The 19,111-nt window shown below is 33.4% G+C and overlaps 1 protein-coding gene and 1 long non-coding RNA gene across 3 annotated transcripts; one reads left to right on the forward strand and one right to left on the reverse strand.

Annotated features, from left to right (window-relative positions):
- Positions 1-3,176: 3,176 nt before the first annotated feature.
- LOC131024948 (syntaxin-32-like) lies at positions 3,177-8,307 on the reverse strand. 2 transcript variants are annotated; one of them, XM_057954524.1, is made up of 6 exons: positions 8,172-8,307; positions 6,293-6,602; positions 4,684-4,934; positions 4,410-4,585; positions 4,002-4,202; positions 3,177-3,507 (listed from the first exon to the last, which is right to left on the reverse strand). In XM_057954524.1, exons 2-6 carry the CDS (start codon positions 6,525-6,527, stop codon positions 3,348-3,350), a joined length of 1,023 nt encoding a protein of 340 aa, XP_057810507.1. In that variant the 5' UTR covers positions 6,528-6,602; positions 8,172-8,307; the 3' UTR covers positions 3,177-3,347. The 2 variants fall into 2 exon arrangements, with proteins under 2 accessions (XP_057810507.1, XP_057810508.1); XM_057954525.1 differs by lacking the exon at positions 8,172-8,307 and having other exon boundaries at positions 4,684-4,965; positions 6,289-6,309.
- Positions 8,308-17,315: 9,008 nt separating this feature from the next.
- Positions 17,316-18,198, forward strand: LOC131025016 (uncharacterized). Its single transcript, XR_009102057.1, has 2 exons — positions 17,316-17,619; positions 17,946-18,198. It is a non-coding gene; the product is annotated as an uncharacterized LOC131025016 (long non-coding RNA).
- The last annotated feature ends 913 nt before the right edge of the window (positions 18,199-19,111 follow it).

The raw sequence follows: 19,111 nt of genomic DNA on the forward strand, positions 1-19,111 counted from the left end.
TTCAATATGTAGCTCTTTATATAATCAATAGATTATTTATTTAAAATACATCTAAGCATCATTTTATTTATTTTATATGTTCAAATTCGGCAATGGTAATTTATTTAAATTTATTTTTATTTAAATTTTGAATTGTGAGATTTAATATAGATTCAATATATGTGAGAATGTTTTAGATCAATTCGGGAATGATAATGTATTTGAAGTAATTTTTCATGAGAAAACTAAATAGAAGAATCTATTTATTTTAAATGCATCTCAAAATAATCCTTTTATTTATATTTTTTAATGGTGAAATTCAAATGCAGTAGTAATAGTTGCCTATCTTTTGTTAGAAATAACAATCGAATTTCATAATTTTTGCTCGGAATAAATAAGAAACGCAAAAACAATAATTGGATCTTTTAATGCAATTTGCAAATTCCAAATATCTTAAGTGATAAACATAGCATGTTGACTTGTAGTATATTTTTACTTGTACGTCATTCAAGAATATTTAACCTTTTTTTCTGAGTTGACTTAAAATATTTAACCTTGATTCTAATTAAAACATGTACTTGACCATTTTTTTTGCTATTATATGCCAAAAGAATATATCTATATATATAAGAAAAGGAAGCAGCAGAAAAATTGAATGACAAATCAAACTTGTGCTTGAACTTTGATGACGTACCTAACTTGCACAGTTCGGAGCTTGGTCAATTATTTCGTAAAATGAACATTTTGACAAGAAAAAAATAGGGTATATTAGGTTTACATTTTCGGTATTTTAATTTTAAGGATAAAGGTTGAAATATTTTAAAATATGTGTGGTGCCATCGTCAACAAAATATTTTAAAAGACCAACAATCTTAGATTTCGAAATATTTTACGCGCAACAAAATTTTTTCTTCAATTTTATTTTGTAAAATATTAAACCCTGTTATTTTAAAGAAAAATACTTATACTAATTTAACATGATAATATAAAACAATTGTAGCCTAAAAAATCGAATTTATGTCAATTTTAACGCGTAAAGGTACGTTCTCTTTGGTTGTAAATTCATGATAAAATGAGGGATAAACAAAATTTCACCCTTTAAATTCTTCATTTTTTTTTTCACATTTCCTATTTGACCCTTACTCATTCCTCATTTACACTACAAATTATCCCTCCAAAAATGGTGTGATAATATTATCCCTTATTTGTAGTGTAAATAAGGGATGAGTAACAGAGTAAGGGTCAAGTAGGAAATGTGGGAAAAGAAATGAAGAATTTAAAGGGTTAAATTTTGTTGGGTTAATTGCCCATAAAATACTGAACTTTCTTCCAATTCTGATTTTGCACACAAACTTTGAAAGAAATAATGGTGTCAAATTGCCACATTGAACATGCAAACACAATATTTGGCCACTAATTGAAAAAACACAAATTATGGCCATTAATTAGGCAATATGCCTAATATACCCCTAATTGGGCGGACTGGGTAGGGTCAGGAGCGCGGGTCGCGTGCCGGGTAGGATCAGGCACGCGGGTCGGGTTAGGCACTTATGGCACTATTAGTGCCATAAGTGCCAACGAAATTTTTTTTTTACTCCCCCTGCCCTGTCTACCCCCCAGACCCCTGACCCCACCCACCCCCAAGCCAAAAGGAACTTTTTAAACACTTCCCCTAGGGTTTAGATATTCTATTTAGGGTTTAGATTATCCATTTAGGGTTTAAATGTTCCATCTAGGGTTTAGATGATGCTGTTGTTTCTATATTTGTTCTGCATGTTTGGCACTTATGGCACTAATAGTGCCATAAGTGCTAAAAAGACCATTTTACTTTATTTTATTTTGGATTTTCGTTGGCACTTATGGCACTATTAGTGCCATAAAATAAAATAACAAAAGTAAAATTTGATTTATTTTTATCTAGGGGGAGTAAATTTTTTTTTTTGATTTTGGCTTGGGGGTGGGTGGGGTCGGGGGTCTGGGGGGTAGACAGAGCAGGGGGAGTAAAAAAAAAATTCGTTGGCACTTATGGCACTAATAGTGCCATAAGTGCCTAACCCGACCCGCGTGTCTGATCCTACCCGGCACGCGACCCGCGCTCCTGACCCTACCCAGTCCGCCCAATTAAGGGCAAAAACGTCCCTAAGCTAAAAAAATGGCCAAAATTTATGTTTTTTCAATGAGTAGCCATAATTTGTGTTTTATGATCCATTTTGGCTATTCCAAAATTTTACTCAACTTTGAAATGTAACATGAAAATTACTAAACTTTAGATTTTATCTGATTTTGCTATAAATCCAAATTCCGGCCAAATACCATGCTAATATGATGTGCAAATATTTGACGTGACGTATCTATTGTTAATTTCTTATTAATAATAATAAAAAAAGAACACAAAGCAAATAACCCAAATTGTCAATAACTTAATATATCAAATCAATTAATACTAGTATTTTTTTTAATTCTCAAGTTTAAATCAATTTTTTCTAGTTCACTATTACACAACTGATTACTCCAATATATAAAATAGAAGTCATTCAAATAGTATAAATATATATAGTTTATAAAAAAATTAATATTTAGATAATGAAAATTTAATAAACTTTATTACTTAGCTAAATAAATTTTTTATATATTAAGTGATTGATAATTAAAATGTTCTTTGGTTGACGCACCTAAATTCGAAGAATCCCTTACTATTATCGAATTTATTCAATTAATTAATTCAACTAAAAAAATACTATTATTTGATTTGATATATTAAATTATTGACAATTTGAGTTATTTGCTTTGTGTTCTTTTTTAATTGATAAGAAATTAAATAACAAATATTATTTTGTCAACTAATTGTCACGCAATAATAAATACGTCACGTCAAAATTGGCACACTATATTATATATTAGCTTGCTATTTGGCCGGAATTTGAATTAGTAGCAAAATCAGATAAAATCAAAAGTTTAGTAATTATCACACCACAATTCAAAGTTTGTGTGCAAAACCAGAATTGGATAAAAGTTCAGTATTTTATGGGCAATTAACCCAATTTTGTTTATCCTTCATTTTCTATGATAAATTTACAACCAAAGAGAACGCACCTATGTGATTTTCGACAAGGAAAGAAAAGTAAAAATAAGATCACTGAAACAAGAAATTACCATACTTTTGTAATATCACACCCTCTCATTATGAATGTTACATCTTCAAATCAACCCTTTGATATTTCATAGCAACAAAACACACAGATTCCATAACAATTGCACTTGCACAAAAGAGCCAAAATCTACCGAAAAAGATTAAGAAAATATTATAACTGATAGCAATGATCAATTCTTTATATCCCTGCAGAAAGGAAATGCCGGATCTCAACTCATTAGGCCACAAAGAATAGGAATATCATGAGAAAGAAAATCAATACAAAGAAGATCTTCATCATCAGCCACCGATTCGAGGAGATGCTGTTGAGATACTTGAGAAGAGCTCCCTGAGCCCCTTCCACATTCGACAGTGTGTCATCCATGTTCTCGTCAATCCTGTTGCAAACAAATTATAAATAACGAGAGTCGATGCAAGAAGACCTAAAAATTCAAGAAATCAGGATCAGGAAGTGCAAACCATTTAGAATTTCGACTCTATCACCATATGCCTATATCATAACAAATTCTAAGCCAAATGAACATCAAGCTATGCATAGTAATTGACAGTGAGTTTGGTCAGGACAAAAATGATACTGGAGAGTTTACTCTGCTTCTCCCCACTACTATTTTTCAATTCTTTCTTCCAAAACATAACCAGACACGTTGACGCTTGCCAATGCATTTTTCTTACTAGTATATCAAACTTCCCAATACATCATATTTTAACTTTTCTTCCAACTCTCTCCACAAAAGCTCAAAACAATTGCATTGCCACCAGTTTGTTAGAGTAAACATGGTAATAGCGTGATAGAAGTACTTATAGTTACGCTACATATCATTTAGCATATACAGAGTGCTACATGTATTTGTAATTAAATTATCTAGGTGACCTGATAGCAATCTCTCCCTGCTGAGAAACTAAGGTCGCTAGCTGATTGAAGATACTGCTCAGCTCATGAATTGTTGATTCCACGTTCTGAAGAGCCTCGGCTCTGCTCTGCATGTAGCTGTCTTGTAGTGGAGCCAGTTGCTGTTGCTGTTGATTTTGTTGCTGCTGTAGTAAGGGCTGAGATTCCCCGTCCACCTGACTCCTGTGAAAGGAGTTCATGAGAATAAGTTTTTCCAGCAAATGAATCTCCTTATATCTTGGCAAATTCACATGAAACTGATCTGCTCAGCATGTATCATCAAAACACTACGCCGAGCACTACAGTAAATGGTTTTTGTGAAAGGGAGAATCAAAACATTCTTGTGGAGATGAAGTTGGGGAGAAAAATCAACTTTATTACTGGTCTTACTTGGGAAACATCTGTGATGAAGATTCTCCCCCACTACCCCATGGAAGAGGAGGGGCGGCTGAGGTAGTGGCAGCAGATTTTGCAGCCAAAGGACGCTGGCGAATAAAAGGGTTTGTAGCATTCTTGGACGCAGAAGAAGAAAATAACTGCCTCCTGTTCTCGTGAACCTTCAAGTTCTGTTAAAATACATGTCCAGTGTGATTGAAAATTTACAGAAATATAAAAGTTACTGCAGTTTCTAACAAAATGAAAATGGAGATATTTCCAGGTTCACCTCTGTTCGCATGGTCAAAACATCCTTGAACTCCTGTGTTGTGCTCATCAAACGATTCTTCAAATCATCAACAACTGTAGTTGAATGAGTTGTGTTGTCGGTGGATGTCTGCGCACTTTCATTACGTGAATTGCTGAGTAACTGTAGATCAACTACTGCAGAATTAAGAGCCGTTATATCTTGCTTAATAAGTGCAGTTAGCTCCTGGATTTCCATGGTAGGGTCATCAAATACTGAACTCCTCTTTGCCACTACAGTAGAAGTCGTCATGTTAACTTTGACCTTAACATTATAAAATTCAAAAAGTACAATCACAAAGACAGAATTAAATATTAACCTTAAGAATAGGCTTAGACATTTTGGTGCTGAAAATAATTAACTGATAGAGTAAAAACTCCTAAAATTTATTCTGCCCCTGTACACAGCAATCAAAACATTCCCATAGGGCAGACAAAAAAATTATTAAAAATGTAGTACTCACGGATCGGCGAAACAGGACAGGATTCAGCCATCGGTCGCAATTTTTACAGTGTAAATATAAATTAATATTCTGGATAAATCAAAATTCTCTTCAATTCAGCCTATATAACACTTTATAGATCATACAATTCAATCCCCACTCCCTCTCCCCCTGAAACAAACTAAATTAAAAGAAAAAAAGTTGGAACAAATGATCGTTCAACCAGGACCCATTAAGTCCATGGAAATCATAATCTTCTAAGTCATTTTAAAGATACCTTAAAAATATATTCGTACATATATTGACTCAACCTTAACTAATGGTCGCTCTTAAAAAATACTACAAGAATAGAGGAAGGAACGGCAATCTCCAATACTGCCTGCAGATCACAAGTCAACATGAAATTTGGCAGCATGGCTTAGATTTCATATTCCCATACCAACCTAGGACAACCAATCATACATAAGGATGCATATTCATTCATTTCATTTTGTCACCAAAACAAGTATAAGAGGTTGGTTGCAGGGTTCTAAGATCATCAAAGAATCTTCCGTTCTCTAAAGTCTCGAATCCTTGAAGCACAAACTGACTTGAGAGCAACCCATAACTGAAAGTACACTTATAACACAGAAAACCTATCAACTATAGCCAAATATGGTTACAGACATAGCTCAAGCAATACATGTCTGCACAAACAAAATCGTAAAAAGTACATTAAGTCGAAAGTCCACCTACATACAAATCTCACAGTTCCTCAAGCAGCACATAGACCAATAGAAAGCATATCACTAAAAAGCACAGCTAAAATCACTACATAGCCAACTTCTAAATTGTCTGGTGAAACCTAAAATCTTGCATCCAATGCTTTGTGATCGAATTCAACAGAAATTCTACCGCATAAACAATAAACTATAATCAGAGGCATGGCGCAATTCATTCAATCCTCAGACTTATACTCACAATGGAAGATACACTGAATTGACTAAATTATCGAAATTCGCTATAATAAAACCCCAAAACCACATTGATAGTATTACCTTAGCCAATATATAGAAACCAAACAACACTACTCAAAACCACAGCCGAAAAAACCTTTTAAAAGTTAATACTAATACTCAAAACGTACAAAAAATAAGAATAATTACCCACATTTTGCCAGCTTAGCTAGCTTCTGAGAAGTCTGGTGAATCCCGAACCCAATTTTCGACGCCCTCCGATTGAACTCGGATTGCATAGCCATAGCCGACCGCGGCGGCTCCGACGGCTTCGACCCACTGCTGCTCGGCCCATTCTGTGACGACAGTGGCTTCTTCACCCTCTCCGCTATCCCTAAGAACTCCTGTGTCCGATCCCTAATCGATGCATTCCCGCTCTTCACCAGCATCTTTCGCAGCTCGGATTTTCAACGCCGCGGTTACATAAATGCCAGCGGCGATTTATTGCCCCTGAATTCTTGAGACTACCCCCAACGGTGACCCCGAGGAGGGGGTCACCAGAAACGACAAAAAGATGGGGTAATTAAATTAAATCAAAAGTCATCCAAAATGGGTGACCTGGGGGATCTGCCGCCCCAGTGTCACGCCTCCCACTTTTCTCCTTTTTATGCCACTTGTCAATTTTTAAGTGGTTGATTAAATATTTGAATAAATAAAATTTTATAATGTTTTTTTTATAAAAAATATATTAAAATTATATTAAAATTTTTCTTATTTTTTGCTCTATAAATAGAGCCTAACTTCACTATATTTTTACACCTAAACAAAAACTCTCTCTTTCTTCATTTCACTATATTTTCATTATGGATCCAAATTATCCCAATTATTATTATCCAAATTCTCAAAATCATCAAAACTCCCAAGATTATCCTAATCCTCAAGATTCTGCAAATTTTTCATCTTATCCGACTCCTCCTTTTTTTCCAAATTTCGAAAATCAACCAAATTCTCAATTTTATGAATCTCAATTTTCTCCAAATCTAAGTCAGATCCCTACATCTCAAAGAATTTCCACACCAGAAAATGTCTCTCGTAATTTGTTTATGGGTGTTCAACAACGCCCGAACAAAAATCATAAAGGGGCAAAAAATGTAGCTTGGTGTGTGAAGGAAGATGTTGCCCTTATGTCATCTTGGATCTATGCTAGCGAAGATAACATTCGAGGAAAAAATCAAAGAGGGGAATCGCTTTGGGCACGTGTTCATAAATTGTATCACAACACCCAAGCAGAAAATCCAAATGAGCTCAACGAACGAAACATTGAATCGATGAAAGGTCGCTGGAAACGTCTTAACGAAAATGGAAACAAATGGGTCGCTGGAAATGTCTTGTTTGGGATAAAGTTTTGATGGGAAAAATTATGATGGCTTGTATCATCATGCATAATATGATAGTCGAGGATGAACGAGATACCTACCAAAATTATTATGATCCAACAGAATTTTTTATGGATACACCTACAAGAGTACAAACAGAAGATGGCGAACATTTTCGCTATTCTACTGAACGTATTGCGAGCTTGTCTACTTATATGACTAATAGAGATCAACTTCGCAATAGAGAAGCTCATAGGACTCTTCAATGTGATTTGATTGAGCATGTATGGGAAAAATTTGGCACTGGCAATTAAATATGTAATTTGCATTTTCTAATTGTATTTTTAAATTTCACGTATTGTACTTTGCTATATTTAATTTCAGTTGTATGTTTAATTCTTGTAATCTTCCTTTGTGATTGAGTTAAATATCAATTATAATATATGACAATGTTTAATTATAATATAATTACAATTTTGTTTAAAAAATATTTATTTTATTTATTAAATATAATAAATAAATATTTAATTTATATTTATATTTTATTTTAGATATTAAGATAATTTAAAAATAAAGTGAAAAGAAAAAATATGTAGGTTGGGTTGGTGTCACCATTGGGAGTAAAAATTGTGTTAGGTTGTGGGTTGTGTAGGTGGATGAGAGAGAAATGAATATTTTATTAAAAAGTGGAGTAAGGTTGGGTTGGGTGAGTGTCACGACTGTGGGCACGAATTGGGGGAATTTTGGCTGATCTTAAACCCTGAATTTTGTTAAATTACTATAAGTCTGAATTATATATTTTTTTTTCGAAAATTATGTCTGAATTATACTCCATTACAACTCGACTTAAAATAATTTTCATATATTTAAACTTACTTTTATATTGATGTTATACATTATTATATTTTGTGCCGGTAATACCCACGGAATTTATAACCAACACGTCAATGATTTTACATTATAAGCCACGAATACACCCTCAATCCACGTTTGATTGAGTGTTTTCAGAGGTTCGAAAAATTTTCAATTAATTGAATTCATTATACTTAGTTGTTTGATTTGGGTGATGAGTTAACCATTACCCTTCATCCAATTTGTTATCCCTAAAAGTCGAGGGGAAACAAAAGAAAGAGAATCAATTTTCATTATTTAACCAAATACTCAATAAAAGTAATTATTATTGTTATCATTTCACTCTTTTATTTGATTAAATTCTCTTTCTATTCCTTTACTTGAAACAAACGAGCACTCAATATCGAACCTTACACATATCTTTTTTTCTTTTCTTTTGAGCATGAATAATATCGTAATTGTATTAGATACCTTTAAGATTCAATATTGTTTTAAAAAAAATCAACATAAAAGTATTAATATTACAAATATACAGGTTGCGGTATACTTTAAAATGTTCATAATTAGAAATGATACACTAGGAGTACTAATTATCAAAATAAGGTCATGTTTGATAAGCTTGATAAGGCTCACATAACAAAATTATCAGTTGTTTGATATCCAATATTATTAAACTAGAAGACTCGTGCTTATTAAAAGCCTAGACAAAAATTATTGTTCTTTTTTTAGTAAAGAAATCTTGAGCGAGACCTACAATATGTTTTCTTGCCTCAGTAATAACATCTTATTAGAATATGGGTAGACAAAATTACCTTATTGTCTACCTCAATAGTATCCTCATCTATATGATTGAGCATGAGTAGGTGAAGGCGGCGGCGTCGAGGGCTATGTCGCCGAGTAGGCGGTGCAATTAAAATATCGACGCCGGCTGAGAGAATAGGTGGAGTAGAAAGTTTTTGTTTGGACTTTGATTTTATTCAGACGAATTTACAGCGTTCAACGTTAAATTCATTGTCAGAAATTCATCGTCCAATGCACAAGCGATTGCCAGGAATTCACATCCTTCGTCGTCGTTGAGTGGTATGAGTTGGATAAATCAAATCTCCAATTTCATCTTTGCTTTCAATTATTTTCCACAGATCCAAAATAAATGAGTTTGGTTGCTTAGCGTCTCCAATTTCTTTATGCAAAGGTTTGATGAAGGCTGTGTATTAGTTTTGGTGAATTTAATGTTACTCAAATAATTATAATTGCTTCGCTGTTCGATTTTGGTGACGGCAATGCATTGATTAGTGGGGCAAAATGATACTATAACCCATTTTGAAAAATAAAATATAAAAAATATTCATCTTTTATAAAATATATAAATCTACCTATTTATGATATTTTTGCTCTTATGTCGAGCATTAGTGTATTTTACACTGATGCTCGACTTGTAAACGATAAATGTCGAGCATTAATTTATTTTCTAAGAGTGCTCGACTACAAATGTTTGATTACTCGACTAGTAATGGTTGAGCATGTCGAGAATTGCAGTATTTATCATTATTATTCGACTCGCAAAAGTCAAGCATGTCGAGCATTATATACTTATCACACATACGCAATGCTCGACTAATGCATGTCGAGCATTAGTGTATTTACCACTGATGTTCGACGTGTATTAGTCGAGCATGTCGAGCAAAGTTCGCGATTTCAACATTTTTTATGAATTATGTAAGGGTACCTTTGTCCTTTCAAACTCAAAATTGGCAGTTTTTATAGAAAAAAATTATAGTGGGTATTTTTTATTTTTTGTGTTTGAGAATAGGTAAAAAGAACCATTAACCCTTGATTAATATTGGTGAATTTGATGTTACTCAAATAATTATAATTGCTTCGCTGTTCGATTTTGGTGAAGGCAATGCATTGATTAATTTTATTTCGTTTCAATACAATGGGTAGACGGTGATTGTTACTTATTTTTTATTTTTTAATTCCTAGGGCGTATTCGTCTTTTCTAAAATTTTATAAAGTTAAAATTATAAATTTCAGATGTAATACATATTTTAAGGGGGGTGTATTAGTTCAAGATTTCTGTAGATTTTAAAAGTCCGTGGATTTTAAAAGTCTATAGAATTCTCACGGATTTTTCATGATTTTGAATGAATTCTTGGTCAGATTTTTAATGAATTAACAAGAATTTGGCGTGATATTTTTGGACTTGAAATCCACAAATCCAGCGAGCGCGGGAATCGAACGAGCGCTAGACTAGGGATGGCAATCTACCCGCGGGTAGTGGATATCCGCGAAAACCCGAACCCATTAGGGTGGGTTTGGATACCATTTGATATCCACGGATAGTTTCGTGGGTACAATTCACTATCCATTTAGTTCGTGGGTATGGGTTTGGATACTTACTATCCATACCCGCGAAACCCGTTTACCCGCGAAAAATACCCGCCAATTATCTGTCAATTACCCGTCAAATATCCACAAAAAATTCTATAAAATATGGGCTTTAAATACATATTTTGAGATTATGGGCTAGTATTTTATATTTTAAAATAGGCCCAAACAATAAGGCCCAAAGTCTAATACTGAGCTAAATGAAAGAATGGAAGCTTTTGGACTTGTCTTGAAGATGAAGAAGAAGAGTTCAATGAAGAGGGTTCTATTTCTACTGTCGAGCAATTATATACATTGTTCTTTGTTGGATTTTATATTTTAGTTGATGAATTTGAACATTGTTCTTTGTAAATTTGAATTAAAATATTGTTCTTTGTGGATTTGAACTATGCTATTTGTGTTGATTTTTTTTTCTATTAAATTTGTTGTAAATTTATATTTAAATTCTATTTCGTGGGTATCCGGCGGATAGCGGGTATCCGTCGGATAGTGGGTGACGGATACCCGTCGGATAGCGAGTTTCGCGGATACCCGATGGGTAGCGGGTATCCGCGGGTAGCGGGTTTGGATACCATTTGATATCCATGGGTAGTTTCGTGGGTAGCAACCACTATCCATTTAGTTCGTGGGTATGGGTATGGATAGTCACTATCCGTACCCATCGTACCCGATTGCCATCCCTACGCTAGACCCACTTCCAGCGGCCGCTGGGGGCCCATGAGCGCTGGATACCCAGCGACCGCTGGGTTCCAGCGACCGCTGCCAGTTCTGACCCCAGTTCCTTCCCATGGGAATCCATCCAGTCCTCGATTCCTTCACTTTTACTGCAACAACTTCTCCATCCAACCCGACGTTGCTGACCAACACTTGCATGAAAGAAGCACTGCCCTTGACAGTGAAGCGAATTCCGCCTTGTCTTTGGCATGCGGCCCTGCTCAGGTTTGATCAATTACTTAATGTTGAGAGTCACATAAAACTGAGCAAGACTTATACATGTATGTATACCTTCTGTATAGTGGATTGGAAGTATTTGGGGTTTGAGGTGGGCAATGGTGAATCATGTAATGGGAGTATGTATACGTGTAAGCATGGAGTGTATAATGGATTGGAAGTATTTGGGGGTTTGAGGTTGGTAATGATGAAGCATTTAATGGGAGTATGTATACGTGTAAGCATGGAGTCATTGGAGTATGTGGAGTAGGTTGCAGTAGCAGATTTCCATTCGGCAACTTGGGCATGCGTCAAGTTTGATAGTGAGCGCCCGCGGTTTCCCAGCAATCGCTGGAATCATTGGCAATGGGCGCTAGGGTCCAGCGGCCGCTGGCTTCTTGGCCGCAGCCGCTGGCACCCAGCGAGCGCGGGGATTTTGCAGGATTTGTGAATTCTCGTGGTCTGTGTTCGGATTTGTTTATGCCTATTTTTTGAACGAAATCAATGAAAGTCATTCCAACTTTGAAGTCCATAGATTAACGAATACATCCAGATTTTCATAGACTTTTAAAAGTCTTGAACGAATACACCCAGATTTTCATAGACTTTTAAAAGTCTTGAACTAATACACACAGACTTTAAAAGTCTGCAGAAATCTATTAAAGTCTTGAACTAATACACCCCCTAAGATATCAAACATGAATTCGATGTTATCTAAAGTTTCATATCTAGGATATCAAACACATGGAAATGATAAGAATCACCCCTTATTAATATTTATTTTAACTTATGTTATCATATCCTAACATGCCTATCAAACGAGCTTCATTGAATTGATTTAGTCTCTAAAGATTGGTGTCATTTTTAGCTTAACTGCGGATCGCGAAAGTAGGTAAAACTCTTGCTCAAAATTGGACATATACTAAATCAAATGAACGGTGGAGATGGAATGATATTGTTTTGATTGGAGCTGTACGCCCATGTCTCTGTTTCAGAAGAAAAATAACGAAATTATGTTTTTTGAGCAAAAAAGAAGAAGACAACTCACAGGCTGAATTGAAAAAGAAAAATAGAAAAAAATGGGCCATAAGCCCAAGAATTAGCTTTGCAAAAGTCACATGAAATTTGGGCCGTTTCAAAATATAGGCTGTCCAAATCGAATTTGGGTATTTCTATTCATAGCCTTCTTTTTACTCTTCATAGCCCCTTTCTAAAAATTATAATTAAAAAAATAATAAATATATTATTTCACCCCTAATTTCTGCATTAAATTTATGATACATCATTATGATCTCATAGCCACCATATTCTCAAAACTATGAACGAAAAAAATTCAAACTCGTAGCCATCAAATATAAAAACTACGAACTTTAAAATCTGAAAGAAGAAAAATGCAGAATTCATTGAACAATGTTCCTATTGCCTTATTATATTATTCCTCACAAAAGAAAAATTCTAAGAAGCAAAAAAAAAAAAAGAATCACCGAAGCAGTAGAGATAAAGAGAGACGATGTTCATATTTTTACAATTTCTTGATTTGTTCAGGTGGCCGCCATCTTTTGCTTTGCTTCCTTGTGAAACCAATGGGGGGGGAGGGTTTCACTTTCTAGAATTTTTTATTTTGTGAGGAAGATCTAATCGAAGGCCATTGGAACATATTTCAACGAATTTTATGTTTTTTTTCTTCTTTCAAATTTTAGGGCTCATACATTTGGGAATACGATGGCTATAGGATTTTGAGGATTTATTGAAAATGTAATTTGAATGTTAGAATAAAATGATGTGTTTATTATTTTTTTAATTTTAATTATTAAAATGGGGCTATGAGGAGTAAAAAGGAAGCTATGAATAGAATCACTCATCGAATTTTATTGCTACCAAGTGGGCCGCCCAAATTCAATAAATAGGTCAAAGTTTTGTCTACTAATTCACTGGGACCAAATGTTTTGCACTCAATTTATTTTTGTTGTAATGATTACTTCAAAAATAGTTGATTAAAAGAAAATAGACATTTCTTTACTGATTGGCAAAATTCGATCAATGGAATGGAATGCCTAAGTTAAAATGATAAAGGTACATTATCGAATCAAATTTTTAATTCATCAAAAAGGGGTGAAACCAATAACTTCTAAAGATGAGGGTAAACTATTTATAAATTTTAAAAAATTTGAGAACTCCTAAATACGAGTATAAACTATTTAAAATTTCAAATTCAAATTGAAGAACTCTTAAATAAGAGTATAAACTATTTAAATTTCAAAGTTCAAATCAATAACTCCTTAACAAGAGTCTAAACTATCCAAATGAATTTTTGAGACTCGTCCATTTTCAAAGACATTTCGTCCATGAACAAGTCTCGATGGGGCAATTTGTAGACAACTAAATTTATCGTTGAATTACGTCATGCCACGTGTAAATTCATGAATTAAATATTCAGTTATATTTTATATTTTATTAAAAGGAATTATATTCCAAAATTAAATGGCTATATAATTAATATTTAATATAAATAATTTAATGGGCCCATTGACACCTAAACCCTAAAACCCATGTATGGAGGCCCAAAGTCCATTAGCCCACCTCCCTACATCTATAAATAGGGGTGTGAGGGCAAGCATAATCACAAGTGAAGTGGTGCAAGAAGAGCTCAAAAATTCTGTCTAGTATTCAAAGTATTCTTCAAGTATCCAAAGCTATCTTCAAGTATTCAAAGTATTCTTCGAATCTTCAAGGCGATCTTCAAGCATTCGAGGCGATCTTCAAGTATCCAAAGCTATCTTCAAGTATTCAAAGTATTCTTCGAATCTTCAAGGCGAACTTATAGTATTCGAGGTGATCTTCGAGTATTTGAGGTGTTCTTCGTGCAAATCATCACGAACCAAATCAAATCAAATCAAATCAACTTTGACGTTCAAATCAAAAATCATTACTTGAGTTCTTTGGATTGACGTTATCAAATCAAGTATTTCATAAATCTTTGAGATTGCTCGCGAATCAAATGAAAAAGATGAATCAGAGGATCAACTAAAGAATCGCAACCCACATAAATCTATGTTCAAGTTTATCAATTTATCTTTGTAGCACATTATTTTATTTTATTAAATTGAAATACAAAAATATATGTTTACAATTGCATAAGTCATAACCACACACTTGTACGAATTCGTTCATCACAAGTCCTTTTAATTAATGATGAATGTTGACCACCAATGTTAAAGTTGGAGGCTACCAATTAAAAAGACGTGATAAAGAATGAAATCCATTTGATTTGGTCTTATTTATATAACACAATCACATAAAAAATAGGTAATTAGCTAACACATTGTTAACTATCCTGTTTTTAATTACTTACTGCTCTAAACCCATGAATGGGGAAATTCTAATTTGTCGTATGAACTTTAAAATTTGAATGATAATATTTGAAGTTTCATTTTTTTTCTCCATTTAATTTTTGAAGCTGATTTGGCGAAATAAAAATAATATGGATATCAAAACAATCAAAACAATGTCGTTTTAATTGCCACATTATTTAAAAAATTACTAGTTTTTCTTTTCAAATTAATAAACATCTTCTCTCCCCATTAGTTACCTATTTGTTAATTAAATGAGAGTTTTGGAGAACTGATAATTCTATCACATGCTAATTATAAAAGGTCTATAAATTAATTATTCATATATTCTCGAGACTTAAAAGTTTAATGCAACGATACTCATAGTGATCGATACTAGGTTAGCGTTCATCACTAACTCAATCATTTCATGCTATTTTTTAATTAATTAAATACAACCATATAGTTGAGAGCTTCACGACTAATGTTAACATAATCAGATAATTATATATTTTCTTTGTCCCACCTTCATATTCCACTTTACTATTTTACACATATTCGTTCTTGATGGATTGAAATTTTAGGATATCCCAAAATTCTTGATTATTTTTATCATTCGAGCTAGTTTTATTTGTTTTTTTTTATCCCTATTCACGACGCCTATAGTATAAGAAATGTATGTGAATTTTTACAAATTGATGATGATATATAATTTTTTTTTTTTTTTTTTTTTTTGTAGAATGGATGAGTTTTTTTCGAAATGTTTTAATGGTGGCGGCGATAATAAGTTGTGTCTCCCAAAGACATGTCTCCCATGAAAGTCCTCGAAAATACCAATATTTTCTTTTATGATGAAGAAAAACGTATTAAGGGTAACACAAAAGCTATCCAGCCATAATATAGCCAACCATAGAAGAGTATTTTAGTAGTGTTTGAGAAATATAGTGAATAAAATAATTCAGTTACTTTAATACGCTAATCTTAAATTACATATATAACTTTTCTGTTTTTCATCCGAAATTAAAGAGAGAAACCTATAAAATTGATATATGTACTGAATTCTTAATTTAATATATATTTATTAAGTACCAAAATGCATATGAACTATTCGACTACTTTAGTGGCTATAGTCTCAAATATCATTTATATTGTTGGCCACTTTTGTAGTCGGCCACTTTTGTATTATAAGCTATCCGACCATTTTAGTGAACAATAAGAAAAAAGACATACAAACGCAAATGTAATACAAATACAAACATTTAACTTTTTATTTGAAATTTTAAATTATTATGAATTTGTCATATGATGTATGTCGTCAAAAGACATCTGATGTATGTCGTCCTAAAATGTCATTCATATTGCTGGCCACTTTTGCAGTGGTCACTTCTTGTCCATTTAAACACAATACGAGTTGCATATTAAATCGCAAAATTAAAGCCATATTGAATCGCAAATTTAATGAACATTAAATTTGAAACAGATGCAAAGCTATTTACTGGTACTAACTAAATCGATTTTAGGCCTAATAAACTCTAATCAAGAGAAAACGTAGCATATTTGTATCAGGCAAATACTAACTAAATCGGTTTTAGGGCATAATAAAATCTAATCAAGAGAAAAATTAATTCGGCAAATAAGATTAGGCCTAATAAACTCTAATCAATTCGGCAAATTCGATTTGCTACTGTGTATTCTTCATCTTTTATCTAACTAATTTAAAAAAAAACACTTAGCAGTATCCTGTACTTAATTTTTAAAACTATTTGATATTTTCTATGAGAACTTGCACAAACTCAAATTAGAGAAAATATAGGATATCTAAGTGGCAAATATTAACTAAATCAGGTTTTAGGCCTAATAAACCTTAATCAGTTCGATAAATTATTTCAGCAAATTCAGTCATGCTAATAACAATTTTTGAAAGAAGAAAAAATACATATATGTTGCATTGTATCCAAACTCGAACAAATGAGTAAAAACTACAAGCCGTAATTTACAGAAAATCGGCAAAAAAAAAAAACTAAGAAATGAGCAAAATAAAAAAGAAAAATAGAGAAATGCGTGCACTCACCTTCTACTGTCAAATACAGAGAGATGTGTGGATGAGGCTGTCACATCAGAACACCATTGAGGAACCACCTACAACAACTTTCAATTGAGTGCTCGTGTGCAAAAGAAGGAATGAGGAGAGCTTGAAGCTAAGGAAAAGAAAATATTACTCACCAAAACAGAATGAAACAAAATATCTAGATGCTTACAGCTCTGCTATTTATAACAAACTTTTGCTATATTAGTTATAGGCTATGAAGCATGGGTACGTGTAAATCTCAGCCGTATGCGTCCCAGGGACGTCCCGGGGACGATACGCGGAAAATACGTTTTCTGGGCCCTTTTTTAAATTAATTTTTTTAATAAAAAATACGTGAAAAATACGTTGATGATACGGTCAAATACGTATTTGACAAGTAAAAATACGTTTCAAAAGAATTTGAACATGAACCCTAATCGCGCCTCCACAATTTCGCCCCTCTTCTCCTCTGACCCACCCCGCTCACTGTCGCCCCTGCGCAACCCCACTCGCCGATCGCCGTCGCGCTGCCCTGCACCACGCCGCCGTCGCGCCGCCTTGCACGCTTGGAGTCGCCGCGCCACCCCAATAAGTGAAGGTATTGCTCTAATTTGGCTTGGGTAGTTGTTTATTTGGCTTGGGCAGTGGGTATGTATGAAGATTGGGTGAATTTGGCTTTGGGTGATGTTTAAATTTACTTAGGATTTTCGATTTGTGTAATTGGGCAGTGGGTATGAATGAGGATTAGGTGAATTTGGTTTTGGGTGTTTAAATTAAGTTAGGATTTTCGAATTGGGCAGTGGGTATGAAATGAATTAACTTTAGGCATATGAAATGAATTAACTTTCGAATTGGGCAGTGGGTATAAGTTTGAATTAACTTAGATTGAAGTTTGATTTATGTTTTTGATTTGTATATTGGCAGCCATGAATATTACAAATTCTAGTTCTACATCTTCTTCTACAACATCCCCTGCCATTGGTGATTCACGAAAATCATTGTGGAGATATGTTAAACGATGAAGATATGAGGGAAGAGGAAGAGGAGGAGGAGAATAAGGATGATGAGTGAAGATGTCTAACATTTTAGTGTGTTTTATTAAGTATTATTAACTATTAAGACTATGTTTTATTTGCTATTTGGTTAACTTTATTATGAATTAGTAGTGTTTTGCTTATATTATTGGTGAATTATGCATTTATAATATATATAAAATATATTTTAAATAAAAAAACTAAAACGTATTTTTGACGTATCGTATCTTGTTTTTTGGGAAAATGACGTATTTACGTCCCCGTACCGTATCGTATCCGTATTACGTATCTGTCCCCATGCTTCTTAGGTTATAGGGACTGTCGGGCTTTCGGGCCAAATTGGCCCGTTAGTATAGGAGCTGAAAATCGACTATTACTACCAACTTGGCAACTCGATAGCTAAACTATAAAAATAACCAAATAGCAATTAATCAGTAGCTAAACTATAATAAAATAATATCAATTTGATATAACCAAAATGATCAGTAGCTAAATTGATATTACCAAAATCAGAAGCAATGAATCAACAAGGAATTAACCACTTCAAAGTAGTTTAACATTAATGATAATGTAAGTCATTCTCAATCATAGTATCCATCATCTTAGCATACGAGTAAATTAATCTTCAAACTACCAACTACAAAAGATGACAACAATACCTATAAAAAACTACTCAAACTTCTCCATTTAATATAACTCTAACCAACTCCTCTTTATTTTCTTCTTCCATGCTGAAAATTATATCAATCAACTCAGGATGACCTGAAATATGACATACCGCTTTGATAGATTCCCCAACAGTGGGATTTGGGATCTTTTTTATCTCAGAATTTATCATCTTTCTTTTTTTTTTCAGAAATTTTAGCATCAACACCAATAGCTTTACTAAAAAATTGACTAGCTTTGACAATTTCACTTGCAAAAACTGAAGCCGCTTCTTTTATATTTGTTGTCATCGGCTCACCAACTTTTCTCTTCTTCTTTTGGTGGCTAGTTCCTTCATTTCTTGTAGAGTACATAGAAGAAAATGAAAATGAAGTATATGAATCTTCACCT

This window comes from Salvia miltiorrhiza, chromosome 5 (genome assembly GCF_028751815.1).
Source record: "Salvia miltiorrhiza cultivar Shanhuang (shh) chromosome 5, IMPLAD_Smil_shh, whole genome shotgun sequence".
NCBI lineage: Eukaryota > Viridiplantae > Streptophyta > Magnoliopsida > Lamiales > Lamiaceae > Salvia > Salvia miltiorrhiza.

Bases quoted from the DNA above. Each gene is read 5' to 3' on its own strand.
- LOC131024948 (XM_057954524.1), bottom strand. From the start codon at position 6,527: ATGCTGGTGAAGAGCGGGAATGCATCGATTAGGGATCGGACACAGGAG. The intron at 4,935-6,292 runs GTGGGTAATTAT...CTTCTACTGTAG, and splicing joins GCTAGCTAAGCTGGCAAAAT to TGGCAAAGAGGAGTTCAGTA. The intron at 4,586-4,683 runs GTGAACCTGGAA...GTATTTTAACAG, and splicing joins TTTTGACCATGCGAACAGAG to AACTTGAAGGTTCACGAGAA.